Source organism: Halyomorpha halys, unplaced genomic scaffold, assembly GCF_000696795.3.
Source record: "Halyomorpha halys isolate HHAL.00 unplaced genomic scaffold, Hhal_1.1 Scaffold51.1, whole genome shotgun sequence".
Taxonomy (NCBI): domain Eukaryota; kingdom Metazoa; phylum Arthropoda; class Insecta; order Hemiptera; family Pentatomidae; genus Halyomorpha; species Halyomorpha halys.
The window spans coordinates 4,005,885-4,029,621 of record NW_027108122.1 but is presented as its reverse complement, the minus strand read 5'-3'; the positions used below and the strand labels follow the sequence as shown (position 1 = coordinate 4,029,621).

At 28.7% G+C, this 23,737-nt stretch overlaps 1 protein-coding gene across 1 annotated transcript in view; it reads right to left on the bottom strand.

The window, feature by feature from the left end:
• Positions 1-23,737, bottom strand: part of LOC106690541 (furin-like protease kpc-1) — a gene marked incomplete at its 5' end in the record, with an annotated part of 130,769 nt that overhangs the window by 36,052 nt on the left and 70,980 nt on the right. The window contains 1 exon segment of the mRNA XM_024358571.2: positions 2,075-2,240. Coding sequence (XP_024214339.1) covers positions 2,075-2,240 — 166 coding nt within the window.

Genomic DNA, 23,737 nt, shown 5'->3' with positions numbered 1-23,737 from the left:
TGCATGAATATGGGACAATAATTCCGAAACGTGGTACATCTAAAAAGAAAAATATGGAATAATTTATATTCAACTTTTGGAAGTTTTTAACCTCAAGAAATTTTTAGAAATTGATTTATCAGACTTCCTAAAAATAAAATCCAGTGTATATAAAACATTAAATAAGAGTGTGTACTCACACACAGGCACACAGAACTAGGAATTTTGGACTCAAGGGATCTCAAATCTTATATTTGAAATATATTCCACACACAGATAAGTGACAGTAATAAAATAAATTAAAAAAATTATTAGTAATCTTATTATATAGGAAGCATATTTTTCTGATAATGTATCAACGAAATGTCTTTAATGGTTCGTTACTGCTACGACAGCGTGTAAACAGTAAACGGGAGAGAGAATTTCAAATTAAGTGGAGCTTTTATATTTTTATTCAAGGAGATGTTAAAAAGGAAAATCAATCTTCTTCTAACCCTCTCTACTTCTCTTGGGGCTTATAACTTGACTTATTTCGGAGGAGCGGGCAACTTGTAAAAGAAGCATTTATCCAAGCCACAAGATTGATTCCAATAATTGAGTCATTTTTCACTTATAAAACGATCTATCACCATTTCTGTTTAATCTTAGACAATGATATGTTGTTGTAATAGAGAAAATTCGTATTCAAAGACTGTTTGGAACAGTATTTGTAATAATTGTTTTTAATTAATTTTATATTTATTTTAAAAAAAAACTAGGAGGTACTCCCTGTCCACCAACGGCAGGCCATACCCCGTAATACAACCAGTCAATTAATTGTACTACTCATTAAAATAAAACACGGTGATTAATAAAAACATGTTTATATACTATAATTGAGAAGTAATTCTAGATGAGTACTGTAGTAGCGCTATCTATCAGCGAGGAAAAAAACTAACAGCTTCATCTCTACCCTAACCGATAGCGCCACTCATGATGTAAAATAAAATATTACATAGTGATCATTAAAAGCTTTTTTATTTAATAGAGAGATAAACAAACATAAATTATACAATTTATTTCATATTTAAAATTTATCATATTTCTAGTATTTTTGAAAATAAAAAGAATTGTAATTGATTTAACATACATTATATTTTTAATATTTTTTACATAAAAAAAATTTCAAAGTAAATTATTTTATAATTAATTTATTATATTTTATACATCTAGTATTTTACAGTACAAAAACCAAATTAAATGTTGTTGTTTTTTATAATTGTATATCTTCAATATGTCAAAAATTATTTTTAAATGACATATACAAATTACTTAATTTTGTGAAAAGACTGGGGTAATTAAAATCTTTTTATTTCCAAAATAAATGTTTTATATCAATTATAAAAAAATAAATTTATGTTAAATGTTTTTTAGTATATTTATTTATTTCTCTACTCCACTCCATTTTTTAAAAAAAAATAGTGATTTATATTATTTTTAGTCGCACATTTTTGACGTGTTTGTTGCAAGCTTAATATTTTTTACTGCCCGAAACATGGGTTCTAATCATTTTCATCTTTTTTGATATTTACCAATAGAGTTTGTGAGTAGTCCATAATTATATGTAACTTTTTTAGAACTATCTCATAGAGAATCATTAAAACAAAGAAAGAAAATCTAGTCCTATAACAAGCAGAAGGAATGTGACGCTTCTAAAGTAACTCTCGACACGAAAATACTTAAACGGATTCAATTGTAATGAAGGTACTTCAGATTCTTAATTTAAGAATAATACTAAACAATTAAGAATCACCCAGAGATTGGGAAAAGGAGATGTATAAAAGTATTTACTTCCATATCCCCAATTATTATAAAGGGAGTTTTAGCTCTTGAGTGCCAAAGTAAGCAGAAGTTTTATTTAGTATTAAACAAAAGTTAAATACTTTCATTTTTCAATACAAACAACAGACAGAACCTCACATATAGTTTAACTTGGAAGTAAATCAAGAACGCTTGAGTGATCCCATAAAGTAAAAATCAAATTGAAAGGACTTTTAATACTTGAAGGTGGTTTAGTATAGTTATAGAACATACAATAAAAATACAAAATACAAACCTCCTACGCTGGCTTTGTAGGCTATGCCAAGGGAGCAGATGGAATTGTTGGCTACCGCAGCCACCTCCCCTGCGCATCTTGTTCCGTGTCGGTTCGAGTCTATCATGTCGTACCTAGGCATCGGGTTCTCATCGTGGCTGTTCACGTCGTAGCTGGCCTGAGGATCCTGCCAACAGAAATATAATTAGTTAAGAAAGATATATTTATTTATAATAATTTAAAAAAAAATCCCAACTGTATTTTCAAAATATATATATTTTAATTATCTAATAATTTACATTAGGAAGTAATTATTGAGAAAATCCAATTTCTCAGTGTCTTAATGTTCCATCACAAATACACAAGGCTATATTCTTTACAGGCGTATGTTATTAGGTGCCTTCTTGAAGAAATTACAAATTACGAACAATTACAAAAAATTACAAATATTTTTGAAGAATGTACTCACTATTTGCCAACAATAAACAGGATAGGACTGACCCCAAATTTATCAGAAGCTCTCGGAGATTACATTAGTGTTTAAATTTTGAAAAGCACGTCGCCTTCTGTCGCTTTCTAAATTATAACTCCTATTCGATTTTAATTTTTTTCTTCATTTATTTATTTTTTTTTTACTTTTATCATGCCATAGGTGTTGATGACCAGAGGGTTTTACGCCTTTAAGCAACAATCAACAACAACAACAAATTATGAACAATACTTTTCACTCCCTACACTTCACAAAAACATTCCATGACTAGAGAGAGAGTAAATTTACAGTTTTATTACGTACAATAACATTATTTGGAAGACTGAATGAATGGGGTTGAATCCATGGTTTAGTCAATGCTATTATAAGTTATAGTAAAAATAATTATTTTTTTTAAAAAATGTGCTTTTGTCAGAAAATAATAAAATGAGAAATATGCTCACAAAAGATTTTCATGTCAACGCTAATAACATTGATATAAAAGCTAACTACCAGTTTCAAAGTCTCACATAACTGGGATATTTAATTTCAGTCATTCATACTGTTTCAAGCATTTGGTCAAATACAATTGCAATAAACCTATAAAAGTTGCTTAAGGACATTTTTATATTATAATTAAGAGTACATCTCAGTGTATTTTAATGTTATAAGCGACAGGTTTGGGTAAATAAAATCAAAAGAGAACAACTGAATCATAAGATTACTTATATTGTAAAAATAGCAAAATTCCAAAGATTTTAATTCATGTATAAAAATCAAAAATCTTAAAAGTTTGTAACAATACAATGATGAGAATTCTTATTACTATTATTCTAAGATAAATAATAAGATTTTATTAAATATGATTTTCTCAACTAAATAAAATAAATCCTGCAAGAGTATATTTATTTATGTATTATTAACACATTGAGATTAATAAATGGTACTGTTTGCTATCAACGGATATATATAGCATATACACCTAATCATAAATTCAACTGCTTAAATATTTGTGCTCCATTGAAATATTAAATTTAATTTTCGAAGTTATAGGGAAATGCATTAAAGCATTAATTGAAAACCATCAGTGCCTCAATTGGCATACATTGAATTTTATATAATTTCCGTTTCAGAAACCGAACTTTAGGTTGCGAAAATTAAATTATTTTCTGAATGAATGAATATAATGTTCCATAAAATGTGTAATTTTAAAGTTATTAAAAAAGTCAAAATTTGTTTAGGTTCTAGATTTTTTTTTCAATACTTAAAATATTTTTTAGATACTTTTTTTTAGGAACTCAGCCTAATTGTACATCAAGTAATTGTTAGTAATATTAAGTCAGCAAATGAGTAGTGTCTAATCTTTTATATGTTAAAATAAAGATTTAATTAGTTACCCTGGAAAACCGTATTATATTTTAAAACACAATATTTTAAAATTCGCACGCATCTAAAGCGCAACGTTTTTAATATTGATCCGATTTAGTTTTGAATTTAAGAGATTTTAATCATCCTCAAATAAGTGACAATAACTATCAAAAAGGTGAATAAGTCCATATGTTTTGGAATACAGACTAATTGCTTATGAACAACACAAGGGAAATCACTACTAATAATTTAAGCTTTGAAGGGATTGTCGTTTGTGATATAGTAATCAATAATTCAAAGAGTGAGATGTTACAGATAAATGTACCCCTGTTACATTATATAAGCTCACTTATTAATTAAATAACGTAAAACATCAAAACTCCTGATGCTGGAAGACGTAACCTAAGGCCTTTCGTGAAAGAATAAAAAAGATAGAGTTAGAAAGAGAACAACGAAGAAGGCCACTGATGGAATTGCAAAGGGAATAAGAAAGTTTTGGGGGAGTGGAACAGCAAGAAGAAAGTGGAAGAAATATAAGGAGATTTACTGAGTTAAGAGAAAGCAAATAAAAGCAGGCTTAGTAAGTTACCTGAAGAAGTTGCCAAGTTACCTGAGGAAAAAACAAAAAGATGGAATGAAGCGAAAATGTGCAGTGCTGAATTATTGAGTGAATAATGACTTTCATAACTTAGTAAAAAAAAGGGACGGAATCTATATAAAAAAAAAAAAATGACGATTTGAAATCGGCTAAAAAATTTGGGAATCATTTTGATTAGTGGTAAGAATTTCGGGCCTTACGAAAAAAATTAAAGACAGAAGTTTAAAGCGAAACCAAGGAGGGGAAAATTATTTTTCCTTCACTTTCCAGAAAGTACAATACATTCATCAGATATTTTAATGTGATATAACATCATTCAGCATATATTTAGGTAATATGGACTTCTATTCATTTATTTTTTATGAAATATTAGGATATAATATTATGAAAGCAGAAAATTAATACATTTAATTCAGTAAAAGAGGAAAGTATGGTTCAAAATTTCAAAATTGATGCTTTGAAATGCATGTACCTCTAACATCATGATTTATAATACAACTACAAACATAGTACAACCTCTGTCAATGATCCCGAATTTATTTATTAATCTATAATTAAATGATCTAATGGGGACGGATAAATGATTAGTTTCAGTATTATCTTAGGGACAGAATGGTACTTCCAATTCTTAAATTTAGATAGTTAATGAGAAATAATTATGAAATATGAATAAGCGGTAGGCAAAATATTTTTTTTTTTTAGGAAAAATATTCTATCATATGCTCTGTATTTCGGTTTTATTTCTTTGATTCGGCAGAACCATAGAAAATTGTAAATGACAATAAAAAACTTGATTTTCAATCAACAATTAAATCTCTTATTACTAAAATATTTTTATTACGTTGAGATCTATTATACAGAGATCCAGAGGCAGTTTGATATCAACTAAATGTTTGATTGGTCCAGTTAACTAACTTATTCATGAGAAACTCGGGCGATGGGCACGGCTCTACAATTACACAAACTATAATCATGAAGACATTTTGATTAAGCCCGAAGCACAAGTTGCCCCATTACTGGCCTCACAGTGACCGTAATGGTTCACAAGCTCCAAGTATCTATTGGCTCTGACCCTCCCTTCGATAATTAACCAGTAACTATTTTGGTAATTTACATATGTATTATATAAGGGTAAAGTAATACATATACATATGTTCAGACATGTAGAAAGATTTGTGTCGACTGTGAGTTTTAGAAAAAAATTGTGGTTGTAGAATCATAAAAATCTGGTGCGGTGCCCGCATTACAAAACTTCACTGACCAATCTGGAATCTGGAAATTTGAGATATTAAATTTTTACATTTTTCAGTTGCTATTCAAATTCATTTTTTAGGGCTTTTCTAGATGCGAATAACAATTATTAACTTTGTTCCTGAATATAACACAACATTTATCAAAATGTAACAAAGCCGTGTACACATGAATGCAATCGTATTGATGAACTCCTGTTTCTATTCTCAATTTTTCTCCTTTAGTTAATAATAAAATTATTTTATAGTGTATGTTTAAACACTGTATTGCAGTTAAAAATAAATAAATAAATTTAAAAATGTGAAATATTAATTCTTCCAGCCAGCTGAATTTATCGTAAACATTGATATAAAATCTCATCCTCAAATATGTAATTTTAGTTTCAAACGACTTTTCCTTTTTGACCTAGGTTGTACACTCACGCTCACCATTTTCTGAGACTTAGTTATTTGATACACAGTACTTCTCCTTACTATATATTTCATATATAGGTAAGTGATAGTAAAAAACACGGTTTCAAAATAACCGTTAACTTTTATTTAAAAAAAAAAAACTTTCGGCCAAATGTTTTAAACAGTTAAAGTAAAACTTTTTTATTTGTCTTTTATTATAAATTTCTTAGGATAACTTTTACCACAGAAATTTTATAATAAAATCCCTTCCAAGAAATCTTTTGGCTAGAATTTTTAAATGAATACAATTGTTTTGGAGAGGACTTTTACTAACGGAACTTCTATGTTAAAATGTAACAGAAAAAGTTCTTGTAAATGAGTTAAACTGAAACGTTCAAAAAACACTAATTGTATAGTGGATCGTTTTTATGATTTTTTTTATTTATGTTTTAATTAAATTAATGAAATATTTTACAGAGTACTTTAATATTAATTGATTAGTTCCACTTCAACATATAGAAAAAAAATAAAATAAAGAAACTACAGATAAAAAATAGTTTCCAATTAAAAAAAAAAATTATAAATAAAAGAAAATTCACAATTAAGAAGAAGATGTTTAAAAGTTTAGTCAATAATTGCAACGCATGAATGAATTTGTTTTACTTTAAATTTAATTCTGTTTCATTTTTATTTATTTATTTACTTTTATTCTATTTGTTAATTTTTTTTCTTATAATTTCGTAATCGTTTCATATGGTGTGTTTAATTTATATCTCGGGCAAATAAGTGTGAATGTGCTCTCTCATACCTGTTAGCATTATTTGTAAATATATCACAGGATGTAATATTACATGACAAAAAAAAAAATATATTATGATTAATTTAAACAACACTCAATAATAAGTTGTTAAAATAATATAGCAATAACATACTAAAAGAAATGTTTAAAAAATTTTATTTGACGGCTCTTTCCAATTTATGTGAGAAGTGAGATGGAAAACTGAATTCGGGAGGTAACGACAAAGAAATTCAATTCGTTGTAGAGGAAATGAACCGAACCGAAGCCTTGAATCGTTTTATTGCTACAAGACATTGAAGAACATATTCAATCATGTCCAACAAACTAACCTTTCATGTTTTAAACTTTTTTTTACTAAATATGAAAAATCAATGTTTACATCCAGAATAGAAATCAAAATTACTCTTATACACAAAATAATGGTCATATAAAAGACTAAAAAAGTTTCTAACACTTCCTTTCAGCTTCGTCAATATGATAGGAAGCCAATGGAGACTAAGTGAAGGCACCATTTTTTTTTTTTTTAGTAGAGAATACTGTAATGATTGTAATGAAATTTTATAATATACCTCGGGGAGGGGAGGGGGGGACTACCATATATATTATAGAAAGATTAGAAGAAACAATGGTATCTGATAAATTTGAGCGAGTTTTTAAATTTTATTTCGTAAATATTTAGCCCAGGTACAGTTACCATTTACATAGAGATATAAACATAAAATTGTACAGAGTAAATTAGGATACAGTAAGGGTGTACCAATTAAAAAAAATGTTTAGTAAAAAAATAAAAATAAAATAAAAATAAATATCCTGTTTTAAGTAGAAAACAATAAACTTTTTATGAACTAATTGTAAATGTTTTTATTTTTATATTTTATTAAAAGTGGACCAATGAACTTCAACGAATCCATTTCAGTATCTTCAGAAGAAAAGACAGATAATAAAGAAAGATTTTTTAATTTTTCCAATTGAAATAAACGATTTGATTAATGAGTTTATGAAAAAAAAAAAGTTACGAATAAAACAGCATTCGAGAATAAAACTACAAAAAAGATAAAATAAACAGCCACGAAAGGTACTTTTTTTCAATTAAATGGAACTGTAAAAACTAATTTTATTTATTTTTCAATAAAAGAGTAAACATTTAGCAAGTTGTTCGTTACTTTAAGTACTAATAATAACAATAATAACAATTGCTTTTAACAATTAATACTCAATATAATTTTATATATAAATAAAAATAAAGTTTTAATTTCGTTTTTAAACAATTGAGTAAAATCACCACTAAACGATCATGTAATTTTTAACCTAATTACATTTCTTTCATCTTTAAACTAAGTTTAACTTTTCAGATTTACTATTGTACTGTTTTCAAAGGTATAGAAAATGAATTGCTATCGATTTTAAGATTATCTTATTTATATTTATTATCACTTATTTACTTACGGAGGAAAATATATATATGGAATCATAATATTTTAAAATGAAAATACTATCCATTTTAAGATGATCTCTCAGATCGATTTATTTCATTTTTTTTTGTAATAATAATATTAGGAGTCCATAGATATAAATATAATAGATAATGCATAAAATGTATTACATATACTTTAGTGTGTATTTTCCCTATGATTGCCTTGTGGCATCGATTTATTTCTCAACATCCAAAATTAATTATATGCTCCGACTAACTTGCATGTTTTCGGAAATGTAGAATATAAGAACGCTATTTTGACTTTACAATAGCAATTTTAACTTTTCAAATTTCTGACATTATTAGAATTCTTTAAAAATATTTGAAGGGTTATTAATTAAAATGCTACGGACTTTAAAATTTAAGAATACGATTCTGACTGTCACAGCACAAATGAATAAAAAAAAATCCAGCTCGAAATCACAAGGATAAAAGAAAAGAAGCTAGATGAGAAAGTATCTATTATTATTATCACAAATTATTATTGAACATGCCTAGTATTATTTTTCTGTATGTATCAAAAGTCATACTACTGTTTGAAATATTGATAATTGTTTATAGTTTTCTACTGTACAAATTTAGCTCAGGAAGGCAGCAATTTAAATCAGAGAGGTATTTAAGAAACATATAAGAAATAGGTATCGAGATATCGAGGCATTAAATACAAAACGGAATCGCATTATTTATCATTGCTATTATCGAATAGTTAGCAAATTAGCATCTGAAAAGACAATAAGGAAGAGAAAGGGCTCCAGAGGGTGAAACAAAAAGCTCTTGTCCAAACTCGGAGCAGAGGGGTACGATATTCCATCCCCCACCCCCGAAGAACTTTTTACTACCACTGCTATATTTTCTAATCCCCAATTCCAACTCAGGACGAAACTTGTGCGAGATCTCTTTTCTTCTCACTATATTAGGTTCCAACTTCTAAAGGGCGGTGTCATCGCATTGTAATGGCTATATACAAACTATCCGGTTAATGGCTCCCCTTTTATTCAGATATATTACTAAGCAAGTTCACAAAAATTGTTTAAGCCGGGGGGGCTGTGAAGGGTTGTGAAATATAAATTAAAAATAAGATATTACTGATATGATTATTAATGTTCAAGATGATTTTTTTTTTACTTAATTTTATTAAATGTCTTTACCTTAGATGTTCACTTATTTTTTTATGTTGTATCCATTTCATTTTATATTATTAAGTTTTAATTTTTTTTTTTTTTTATTCAATGCGTACATATGTAAGATTTAATAAGTTCAGCCTTTATATTCATTGCCCTTGAGTATGGCAGATTGTATTATTTCCAATAAAAATAAAAAAAATAAATATTACTAAAAAAGTCCAGAAACAAACCTCAAAAATTAATGTCATCAAAAAAATTAAAATTAAATTATTAAAAAAATAATATCACAAAACTGGCTCCTCTAGCCAGGCCATGTTTGAAACCCCTCCCTTCAAGGGGTTAAGTTGGATTTGCCACATCACTGATTGCTAGTTTTTTTTAGACTTCTGATGTGAGATTTGCCTTTTAACGTGAACTTATCTTTTCTGCCCCGAAAATAGTTATCGCACTAGGCCTGTAGTGTTACTTGACAGTACATGTATTGACAGTGAAGATAATGTTACATTAAATGCTACATCAATATCCCTTGACAGTGAACAGTGATACCTTATCAACGACCAATGATTGGATGAGAAAACATCGTTCTCAACAAAAGGTTTAGAGAGGTTTTTCGTAATTACATGGCCCGGATACCCCTGTCATAGGCTTCTCTGGGCATGGCTATGTTAGAAACGAAGCTCTAGTAGTCGTTTTATTATAACGATAGAGTTTTATTTTTGGACAGAAAATGAAGCAGCTTGACGGAAAAAATGTGTAATTTATTTTCTGAAAATTATGGACCTGGAACATAATAATAGTTTTAGCCATCATCATTAAAAATGTTCAAGGCTGATTTCGTAAATCATTGGAAGAATCTTAAGAAAATTTGTTTTGTTCATATAATAACGAAAATATTAAATTATGGAAAGTGACCATTGGTTGAATACAAAACACTATAATTAACAAACATTTTAAAATTGCAAAAGTTTTAATGTCATCAGTGGCCATATCTCATTACCGAATGCACCATCCATAAATAACTTTTATTTTGTTATTTATTAACTTATAATTTATTCTAAAAAAGTTTTTAACCTAATAAACAGGGAGACTATTAATTATTTCAACACAAGGTTTAGGTTGTGTTTTTTGTCACATTGCAGCACGCTCACTTTCGTGGCTTCACTATTCACTACAACTTTGGTATAAACGGTCTTTATTTATCTTTGTAGAAATGAAGCTTGACTTCATATAGCACAACATGTTTTAACCTTTTTATTTAGTCTTCTGGCAAAAAATCGTGTAAAATTTTATTTTTTGTAAGATAGCAGAACTAAAATAGCAGTATACAAATATAAACAAGAGTATCTTAACTTGAATATTCGTCAAGGAAATATATAGAAATAAATTTTAATAATAATAATTGTGTCAGTAAAAAAAATAAAATAAAAATGGATCAAATAAAAAAAAAATCAACGAAAGAATATAAAAATAAAATAAAATATTGAATAATGGTGCCAGATGAAGCAATTAAAGAGCATCCATCAAAAGTCTCAATGAAGATAAAAAGGCTCATAACTACCAGTTGAAAATTAAATTACACGAAAAAAAGAGATATACTAAAATCTATAAGAAAAAGTAAAAAAAATTAAGTTTATGGGAATTTGTTGAACAAATGAAATAGGGGTTGTGAAATAGAAGGGAAAGAAAAAAAAAAGAAAGAAATTGAAAAACTTGTAGTTAGTTTGTAGACTGGTATTCATTGTAAAAGAAAAGTGAAAGAAAACTGTGAAAAAAAAAATGTTATCTTTCTATTATATTATATCATATAAAAATATGTAATATATATATGTCAAGTCACGGATTGATCAGTATGCTGTGTAATGTAGCAACCCGGTGTATTTGGGCAGCATGAAAGAATAAAGCATCTCTCTCTCTAAAGATAAGAAACAAAGAGGAGGAAAAGCAACAAATATAACAAAGGGATGATTGAATTTTAATAAAAAGTAAAAATATCTATGCATGTCATATATACATATACAAGATGGAAAGAATGTCTTCCAAGGTTAATTATAAATTTATATTGACGGACAGAAAATAATTATTAAGTATTATAGTATTTAACTCAGTAAAAAGCAATAGTTTATTAAAGCCGTTAAATAAATTACAGTAAAAAATAACAGAAATTTGAAGGAATGAACAGAATGTTGGATTGAGAGACAAGCGAAGGATAGGAATAAAAAGCCTTGATAAATGCAGCAGGTGTGACGAAAATCGAGAGCCGATAGCTTTTCACTTCTGGCTTTTCAAAAAGCTTTTCACAAACATCCCTCTCTCGCCTTTTTGTCTTGTCATCTTTTTCTGATCCTAGATAATTCGTCAGTTTATCAAGTTTGTTTTTGCTTTCTTTCTTTTTTTTAAATTCCTACTGGATCACTGGAATACCAATACAAACATCTTTTGTTGATTGTTAACTGAAACGAAAGATGCCGAAGAATTATGGCCACTAGACCTATTTCAGTAACTTGAGAATAAAGTTGTTATCTTTACTAAATGTTCAAAATATTTCCAGTGTTTAATTCATGTTATCATGCTTAATTCCAGTGTTATTATTCGAGGTGGCTTAAATTGTTTCGAACGCAGTTGGGAAGAGTATTAAGAGTAACTCGGGAATTTAATTTTAACTAAACTAACAAAAACATCTCAACTTCAATAAAGCTCCCATCCTTTTACTTGTGGATTAATCTCAGGGAGCTAAAAACTTCTAAGCCAATTGTAAACCTGGTGTTGAATATATTGTATAACTTGATTTATGACTTAGAAGAACTAAATTATGTAAAATGCATTTCAATTAAAAGGACAAACATTTTACAAATAAAGTGTAATTACGGTAATCCGAATACTCCAGTAATCCGAACTGGCGTAAAAAAAGTTACTTTTTTTGAGAAAGCCCAACAGGCAATAGCGTTTTTGTTTTCAAATAATAGAGGATATGTGTAAAGGATATTTTTAACTTCCCCGTAAATTAATTAGTTTTTTTTTTCATTGGATGTTTAATCAATTTTACAATGTTTTCGGAAATAGATTTTACTTTTAAAAAAATAAAATAAAAAGTTGATTTTTTCTAAAGTAGAATCCTCGAGTTTATTTTTTAAATTTTAATTATCTTCGATTTACCTAAAAAACTGAAATTTTTAGCTAGCTTGGTAAAACATAATGCAAAAATATCTGATAAATGGCCTGTGACGTTCATGGTTTTTTTTTTTGTTTTTTTTCAAAGCTCTTAAGGTCTTTGAATAGTCTTAAAAAATCAGTAATTTTACTGTTTTCATTTATATCTTCAATATAAAAGCCAAATCCCATTAAATCACCTTTAATCTTAGTCGTAAACCTACTAACTCCCCTACAGTATCCTTTAATAACGCAGTTCTTACCCCAGTCGAACAGATTCGCTACCTAGGACTAAATCTGGACCAACGACTAACCTGTAATCTTCACAAAAGATTTAAAAGACAGGAAATTGCACGTCAATTTCGACTGTTACAACACTTATTGGACAAACGGTCTTAACTTCCGATTCATTACAAAAGACTGATCTACATGACTGTAGTAATGCCAATCTGGACATACTGAGTCGAGCCTCGGGGCTCCACTAAACCTTTGAATTCCTCTCGTATCCAATCCTTCCTAAAATCCTCAATACTCCTTACTTTGTCACAAGTACAATTTTCTCAAACCCATTAGTTTCTAACCTTGCCCTCTCTTCCATTCCTGACAATCCTCCAAGGCGCGTGAAAAGAAGATAGCCACGAGACCTGCTAATGTAAAACGTCATTAGAGTGCTACGAATTGTTAGTTTCTCTATATGCCTGTATTACTCCATTTTGATCTTACATCAAATTTGCTTAATTTGTTTGTGTGTAAATATAGTTGTAAATACCAATCAATAAATAAATTATATATACAAGCCAATCATAAGCTAAAACAAACTGTATAAATTTCTTTATTCCATCACCAACCTTTTCTCTCAGTTTTCTTCAGTTTCTGTGGCTTGTGGTCATTAAGCCAAATTATAATAACACAGAATTTTAAACGCTATAATCAACCTAATAATAACTAAACTGAACTTATTCAACTGATGCTAAGTGCGTGGCTCGAACTAAACTAGTCCAATCAAAAGTTTACATAAACTTTGCACCATTGTGCCTGGATAATACTTTGGCTAATCTATAGTATTCATTAAAAAATAAAGATTGTCTGGTAGATAAAGAAAAACTAGTTAAAACCATGCAATTAGTAACTGATGAAACGACTACAGCCCTAAAACATGGCTATTATCTCAAACAACAGTAGAGAACCAGTTAAGAAACAAAACATCACTATGTTATTTTCTACTTTAAATAGATACAAAGCATTGAGGTGTTACTTCTAAGCAGTACTTCCTTGTTGGGGCAGTTTGACACTACTGATCTGATAATGCTCATATGAAACTTGGTTTCAAGCTCTTAACTTCGAGAGATTATAAGAACATTCTATACATTATTTATCCTAATCCCTCAAAATAAATTTAATATTACTTAAAATATTAATTAGGGTTAGTAATTTATTTAAATGTATGCTTCATGTACCTCACTTAAGCTTGATGCAGGAATTGAAATAAAATCTTGATATCAATATTCTATCAAAAAATTTCGTGTCATCATACCCAGAAGTATTTTTCTTGACAAGCATGTTTTAAACACGGTTTCTTCCGTAGATTTTATTCTCAAAATAAAAGTCAAATTTATTAATAAATAAAGGCAATGAAATTATCATAAGTCATCAATATATTTATCATAAATTAAAATATCGTAAGTCATAGAAAAGACTAATTTAATTTTTTTGAATATTCAAATATAGAGTAAACCCTATCACCCGTCGAATAACAATTGTTTAAGTAAGACGCCCCCTCTCTTCTGAAAAGAAATTCATGATGCCATCAAGTGGCAAAGATATGCGGTAAGAAGCCTGGGCAGCCATCTTGGTCCCCAAAACAAAGAGGTTAGTACACGTAAAGAAGCCATCGTGACCTGTACCGGAGAAGAAGAGGACAGAACTCTTCAATAAGGTCTCTTCTCATAATGATGAGGATGTAAACCTTACACTCCAGCGAGAGAGGCGGCGGCGGCAGGAGGATGAGAAGAAAGAACCCTCCTTCCATAATCACATTCACATCAGAACCAACCTTCAAGCTCCATATAATCAAACAAGTAAAATGTAATCTTCATCAATTAATGTAATAAAACCAAATTTCTCACTAACCAACTAATCACATTGTAACTATTTTGTTCAAACCATCCAGAATAGAGGTATTTTATTTTAAAGTATATTATATCAAGTTATTATAAATACAGTCCACTCATTACCAGCAAACTATCAGTAATACCTTAATTTAAACCAGGTTACCAGTATAATAATTAATTTGGGTAATATCCCCCAATTTTTACTCCGAGGAATACCTAAATTAAACAACAATTATGTTAGAAATAATCAATCTACATAAAATCTATAAAAAAAAAAATAATAATAAAAAAAAACCCTCAGAATTTTAATCTAAATAAAATCTATCAAAAATTATAGAATCTCAATCTATGAAAAATCACAGAAACTCCTTGAAATTTGATTTGATTAAAGTAGAAGGAAATAAAGTGATAATTACTACAGCTTACCAAAAGAAGAATAAAGGAATAAAATAATAAACCTTAAACCTTTAGTTATAAGTAATTATATTTCTATATTGATATAATAGGACAGCGGTTTAGAAAGGTTTTCTACCACGGCACCCTTTTGGGACTAAAAACATTTCACGGCACCCTTTATGTTCTTACATTTCGCAGCATCCCTGTTGAGCTAAATAAAAGAATATATCCTTATAGCACAATTATCACAATCAGAGTATGTACAAAAATAAGAAATAACAGCAAAAATTAATCCATGTGAATATTTAAATAAATAATATTTTTTTTAACATTTCGAGCAAGTTGCATTTGTTTGCCCGCTTAGGGAACCACTCCATATTCCTACCTAATAGAATTGGTTAGGAAGGTATGTAAACCTAAGATTGATTAATGACTAAATATTAGTTTTGAGTTAATGAATAATAAATACACATAAAGCGCACTTTAGTAAAACAGATTGTGGAATAGACACAATTCAGAAAATTCCAACGATACGGTTGAAATCATTTCTCTCCCGTCGAGAATCCCCGACCCCTAACCTTTACATTTTCATCAGTGCCAATTAAAAGTTTAACTAGTACAGAAAATTTACGGGGTTTTAATTCAATAATTGCTCAAGGATAGGAATTGATTTTTTTCCCCCCTTAAATTCCTTTAAAACATTACAATTCATAGAAATATTATAAATTCAGTGTTCTTTTTACATGAAACTGAGTAAAACTCGAGCAAGAGGGTAGGTCGAACTCTTCCTCTATTCTGTTCTTTGATAAAAACTGTGAGTTTTCATACATTTTGATTATACAATAAATGTTTTTTAAAAATTGACACATTATGTTAGTTTGATATGTAGATTATAGACATATAGACACACTACATATATATTTATTTTATAGGCATATTACATTTCTATAGTATTGTTATAAAATCTGAAAAGTGAAGTAATTTTGACTTCTATATGTGTTTAAAAAGTATTCTCCGAGGATTCATTTATAGGAGGGGCCATTTAGAGTGATAGTGATTCGGAGCACAATGTTGTTAGTACTGAAAGTCTTCAAAAGCCAAATAAACGGAGAACCGTTCATATTGAACAATTAAAGCTCCCAATGTATTTTTGTAAATAGAATACCGTTTTTCTGTAATGTCTATTATTATTATTATGTAAAAAAAAATATTTTTTTAAATTCTTAGATATAAGTTGGTTTTAGGACCTTTTTATTTATTTTATTTGTGGTGTTTTTATCAACTTTTTGTATTATTATAATTTTCTGAAGGTTTCATTTACTTACATTTTATTTTGTTATAGTTTACGAGGATTGTTCGTAAAGTGGTGGGGGGGAGTTACAGGCTGTGAATGTCATCTGACCAATTACCGATCAGCTAATCAATGTATAGATATAGGTGGAAGGATCACGTCAGAAAATAGTGTTGATTTGATGTTAAGATGTTGAGAGCGAGTTGTTCCATCTACCTTTTTTTTTTTTTTTTTTTTTAGAAGTATCGACCCGCAGTCACGTAATTATGTATATAAACAGAAGTTACTTTTATGAATTTTTGTTTTTAAATCATATGGATTTTAGTCTAATGTAATTGTTATTTCTTGGCATTAAAACATTATTTGTTTTTCTATTTTGAAGATTACATTAATGAATTAAGAGAGTATTTATTGAGGTATGACAATTTATTTATCCAATTTATTGTCCTTTAATAATGTAATTATTGCTGTTTTGATAATTAAATTTTCCTGGAAAAGTGGTTTAGAAGATTCTCGTTTTCTTTGTTTTCTAGTAATACACGATAACACATTTTTGATCATGAGAGATAGTTGATCGTGGATGACATAGGAGGAGATGATGGTCGAGGGGTGCGGTCAAAATATAACACAAATAATTTGAAGTAACTTATCTAATCGTGCCAACGTTTCGGAAAGAATTTGAACAGCCTTCATCAGGGCTACGAACAGAACAAGATAACAACCAATGAATATACAAAATAAATACTTTTTTTTGTATTTTGGTCTTGTATTTTACCTAATTGACGTGACACGTTTCAAGAAGTGATAAATAATTCAAATTTGACAGACATGATATTGTTCAATTAATTAGTATCATAGAATAAAATGTTTAATCATATATTAATATATTTTCTTTCTTTTAATCTTCCAAATATTATCTACTACCAAAATGAAACTGCCACTCGAGACAACAATTTGATTAACACCGGATGGTGTGGAAGACCCAGTACGGTCCATACGGAAGGTTGAGTCAATTATCCGACTAATTAACAAGTAACGATTTTAACGGCCAGTGCTGGACCACCAACGCGTTTTGTGAGCGTCTTCGCTACTTTCGGAAATAAAGTATGATATTTTTTCAAAAACATATAATCATTATTTTAATCATAAAAAAAATTACGGAAAAAAATAATTAAATAGGATATTGTCGATGAGCTTAATAGAACAGGAAAAAAATAGTAATTTATACTGAGGGTACAAAAGTGATTATGGGACTTATATTTATATATGTTTTTGAATATTTGAATGCTCGTATGAACCAAAAACATATAATCATTATTTTAATCATAAAAAAAATTACGGAAAAAATAATTAAATAGGATATTGTCGATGAGCTTAATAGAACACGAAAAAATAGTAATTTATACTGAGGGTACAAAAGTGATTATGGGACTTAGATTTATATATGTTTTTGAATATTTGATTGCTTGTATGAACCACGCACTCCAATTCTACTTATCTCTCACTCTTTTCCAATTTTTGGTCAAATCGAAAGAGAAGCAAAGGAAATATATGTATAGGTTAGCGGAAGACGGATTCTGATAAGCCGAAATGGAACCAACTGTATCTCAAACCTGATCGATTATATCCGAACACATATTTGACACAGATCTAAACGGAACCAACTTTGTTCTATAATGTCTAAAACGTAAAACGTGAAGAGAATTTTCGATTTTTAGAATATACTATTTTTTAATGCATATAAAGTTCCCTATCATCGGTTGAGATAAAGCAAATTTATTTATTTTTTGGGGGGAAATGGTAATAAATACAATTGCATCCAAATTTCAGAAAACTGGAATTTCGTCTGAAGGATTATTTTAATACTGTTCTTAACAGTATTTTTTCTAAGTTTTCAATAAAATCCGCGATAATTAAATAATCTGATTTGAGGACAAAATTAAATCAGAAATAGGACAGTATAAATGAGAGGACAAAATATCCCACCGTTCGGTAGGTTTATAAATAAAACAATTGATTAGAGAGAATATGTCAAAGGTCAGTGAGGCATGATTTAGAAAAGCCTTTGATACCAATACCCAATCAGGGCTGATAAAGCCAACATGTCATATACAATCGTATAAGATTGTATTGGCATTTATTTATTGTTATTTATAGGTAAATAGAAAACATTGTCTACATCTGAAATAATGGTTTTTAGTCAAACAGAAAAGAGAAGCCACACAATAAAATATAAAGGGTAAGGGATAGAATAGGTAGTTAGGATGAATAAATATTTAGGACTAAGGATTGCTGTTTATTACATGGCGTTATGGTTATAATAGTAACTGGACTAATGTTTTTGGTATATGTACTTTTTTTTTGGTAATAGGGGCAAAGGGCAGGATATTTCAGTCGGTTGGGGGCTTCGTTTAGTATAATTACAAAGAAGTAGAATGCACTCACAAGGTGCTTATAATGAATTTTACCAAAATTATATGTTATAATTGGAAAAAGATAAGAACTTACTGGGGTTTTTTTCTACTCGAGAATTGCATATAAACAACATTTTAAAATAAAAACTAAAGTAATAGCTGGTATGAGTAATGAGCATGGAGCTAATAGTTTAGAATGTACGTTCGATAGAGATTTTAAATCCGTGGAAAAATGAGAAAGTAAAATACATACAGTAATTCGTAAAAAGTAATAATAAGCTTAATTACAAATGCTATTAGCGCAGAGTATTATTTGTAGTATTATGAACTTGATTTTATTACTAGGTTCATATATGATGAAGACCTTTTGGAATTTAGTTAGGCAGCATTTAAAACTAGAAGCATATAATACGTAATGTGCTATATACAATCGCAATGAAGACGAAAACATGCACCACAGACAGGTGCTCCGTTTTTAATTTATGTAAAATAAAAAATACATCACAGGGGCAATACAGGAAAACACTATATTACCGAGAAGAAAAAAAAATCTATGAACTTTATGATGGTAAAATGAGTATATCTTCATTTGTCAGGATACAAAGGTGAAAGTAGGTGGGTCACAGGCCTAGGATGGAATAGGGAAGGATGGGGAGAAGAGTATATGGAAACTGTCCTGATGGAGTAGGGCCTAGAAGAAGGCCCACGGGTAAATTGAGAGGTGACACACTGGGAGATTTTAGGAAACTGAGAAGATATGTGGCAATATGCACAGAACTGAAGCAGATGGAACTTGGAGAATGAATAGGCCATGAATCGCTTTAAGCATCTGACCTGGCAATAGAAGAAGTAGGGAAAAATAAGTTGATGTGTATTGACACATAAAAGTGAAATAGAATTTTTAATTGGCAAATTTTTAAAAAAGTCATTTTTTGATTATGAAATGTGCTTAAACTATGGACAATTTTTCATAACAGTTAAATTATAATTATTAAGTAAAAATATTACTATTAACGAGCGATTTTCAAAAGCAAATCTTCTTTGCAGACGGTATGTAGCCATTACTTTGTATTTGTGTATAATATAACATGAAATGTGTACAAAAGGACACGTGTTCTATTCTATCTACTACTCTATTATATTTATTGTTACGTTCAGTACATAAAAAAAAAAAAGGAAATAGAAATAAATAAATTGAAAATAAATATTGTTTATATGTGATTATGTAGAAAAGCGCTAAACTTTTTAGTTGAGAGAATGGCATTTATTCGTGGTTTTATTTTTATTAAAGTACTCCGTGCGAGGGCACGCGGTATACAGTCGCTTACACAAATTTACCGTGACGCTAATTCTACGAGGACGTGAACTGTTTTCATAATGGCGGCTCATCCCCTAAAGAGATCATTAAATCCTGCCGAGGCTCGAGATAGGACTGAGGGATGCCAGCGGGGTTCCGCAGGGCTCACCGCTGCGTCCCAACTTCTCTACACGGTTCACTGGCCATTCCACCACCCCCCTCCGCTTTCCCATTAATTTGCTACCCTTTGAGTATTCAAATTCTCATACTAAACACAAATTAAATTCAGTACGATACCCTTAACGGGGGGCTTGGAAAGGGGATTAAGTGTCGTGGAATTGACTAGTCATTATAGAGTGGTATTAACTGCTATATGAGGTATTTTGTAATCATAACGCCAATCGTTCTTCGCTAATATGCACAGAATGTATGATGATATTCACAGGATATACACGCATGAAATCATTTATTACAGAACTTAACCAATATCACGTTATTTTACTTTGTCATACATCGATCTGTAATCTATTTCTTCTTGATTTTTTAACAATTTTCAAAACTATATAAAAGTTCTATTCCTTTGTTCAAGTTAAAAAAAAAGAAAAAGAAAATCTTTACTATTTGATATGTAAAAGTTTAATCGCAATTTAAAATGAAACTTTTTAACTAATTATACAAAGATTACATTTTGTCGTTACATAACTTATGGAAACGTGGTAAAAACGTGAAAATCGTCACGTTAGGATTACAGATAGACGTAAAATAAGGTAAATAAAATAATACTGACATTCCCCAATTATACATTTATTTTTGTTTTATGCTATCTTTTCACCGTTAAAAAATAATTTATTCAAAAAAGATACTATACTCAATCTAAGATATATATTATATGTCAACAAATAAATAATCTAGAATCGATGAATGTTAACAGTTGAACCTTTAAAAACCAATAAAGATATGAAACAAAAAAACACAAATTTTACAAAAATAGTGAACAGCAATTTAGATTTTTAGCTTATAATTTATTGAAAGCTATCCCAAAGCAAGCAGGTATCTAATTATTAAATTACAAAACTGAAAAAGAATTTTAAAAAATACAAAATGTAATTAGTTTTACCGATGAAATCATAATTTATCAAAATATAAATTATATTAAAAGCATGCCGTCAATATATAGTGATTTATAAATTTAAGTTCTATTTCAATGAAGGAAATAAAATTGGTTTTTAATTCTTATTTCATATTTTAAACCCCATTAATCTTTATTTATTGAATGCGATGCCTTATTAAAATAAATAAAATAATTATAAGTTTTTTTCGTAGATATCGAAAATTGTGAAAAATTCAAGACTTTAATTACATATTTTTATAAATTAAACTGAACTGAAGATAAATATTTTTAATTAATTGTGACATAAACAAATACTAATTTAGTCAAAACGCACATACAAAAATACATTTTTAAATTAGTCTTATTTTTTTTCGGCCTAAAGAGCTTCTATATTTAATGTTTAAGATTTTGTTTTCATGATTAATGATTTACATGAAAATTTAATTTAAATATTTTTTTTCTGTTCTTAAACATAAGACATAGCATAATATTTTCAGAAGAGTAAAAATTCGGAAGCTGGTGTGAACAATTTTGGATGAAAATATAAGGTTAAACCTTCTGAAGAAAAGTCTGACAAAAATACCATATTTTCTTTAAATTATGTTACCTAGTTTTAAATTTAATAACAATAATTAGTATAATCTTATTTTATAAACATAATAAAATAAAAAATAGTTATTATTAATCATTCATAATAAAACATATGAACACAATAAAATTAAAAATAGTTATTATTAATCATTCATATTTAATTTAAAATAATGTTTATAAACTAACTTTATAAATATAATAGAGTTTATTTCGTGGGAGTGGGTGGCACTGTGCTACTAACTCGAAGGACGCAGGTTCAAATCTGGTTGTAGAAACAACTTTTTTGTTGTCAGGAAGGACTTACTAGACCAACGGTTGTGCAAGGAGGTAATTTTATTGGAATCACGCTCGACCACCAGATTTTTATCCTATTAAATAGTGAGGTAAACTTAATAGGGTAAAAATCTGGTGGTCGAGCGAGATTCTGACAAAATTACCTCCTTGCACAACCGTTGGTCTAGTAAGTCCTTCCTGAAAAAGTAATGCACTCTTGATCCTTCATAGGTTATGCCGGCACAGTTCAATTTAATTTAATAGAAATTGTTTCATGTATTATATAATTTAATAATTATACTATACTATATTAACTTATACTATTAAAGAACAACAATTTTCTGATTAGTAAATTTTTCTGAAATTTGCTCTTTGACATAAGAGGTTGTAAAATTAATACTTTAAAAAAATATATATTATGTTTTTTTAAGAAAGTTTAAAAGTAATTAAATATTTATAGTTTATTATGTTTTTATTATTGAATTAAAGGGGCATTATATTGAAATTTAAGTGGTTGCTTTCATTGAATACAGTAGTTAAGGGTGCACAATGCCTCTTGATTGAACACATTCAACTGAGGCCTTAAGCCTTTGCTACGACTATTAACTGTTAAAGCAATTAGCAGATAACTAATCTCTCCGCTGTGTGCGTTAACACAATCGCAACTTAAATTGTTCTGATTGTCTCATTGTGGTGGCAATGAGCTTGCACTGGTTACGTGCAATTGTCGATTAAGATCCTAGTTGTTGACAATTACCTTTCTACCTGCTAGGGACTGTCTATTGTTATCATTACTAACATCATCCACCTTCTGCCTTAACACATTTAGTTTATCTGTAATCACATTATATTTTGTTCAACTACTCCAAATTTTTAATTAACTTTTGAAAGAATTCTAACATAAAATACAAATAAAATTCATCTTTATACTTTTATTTATATTACTTAGAAATTAAATAGATATTTCTTCTTTTTTATAATTTCTAAATACAGTGGGTTAGTTAAATGATGTTCGAAGTTAAAGAAGAAATAGTAGACCTCAAATCTAACAGAAAAGTTCATGTACCCTATGGTCCAGTACCATAATGAAAATAAATAAATTTAAATTTACTGTTTTTTTTTTTTTTAAGATTGCCACACTTTGCGTTGAATTAAAAGCTATTGCAATTGTATAATTCCATATTGTATCACAGAAAAATACACAAAATTACATAAAAATACATGGAATATGTTTATGATAACACTATTTAAGAGAAGTTTCAAGCGGCTAAATTATTTGACAATCTGATTTTCGCATAATAATTATCTTCTACTGCAATATGTAAATTGGAAGTTTCATTGAGTGGTCTCTAAATAATATAATATTCTTATATATCACAACATTAGAACACAAAACCCTGAAATTTAATTTTTTAAAACACTAAACAATGCAAAACTATTTTTTTAGATGAGGTCTTAGCAATATTATAATCATTGATCATACAGAAATAAAATGTGGAAAACATTTTGAAAAAATATACATTACGAAATATTTAATACACATTTTACATGTATATTGTCACAATCCTCATAGTATAT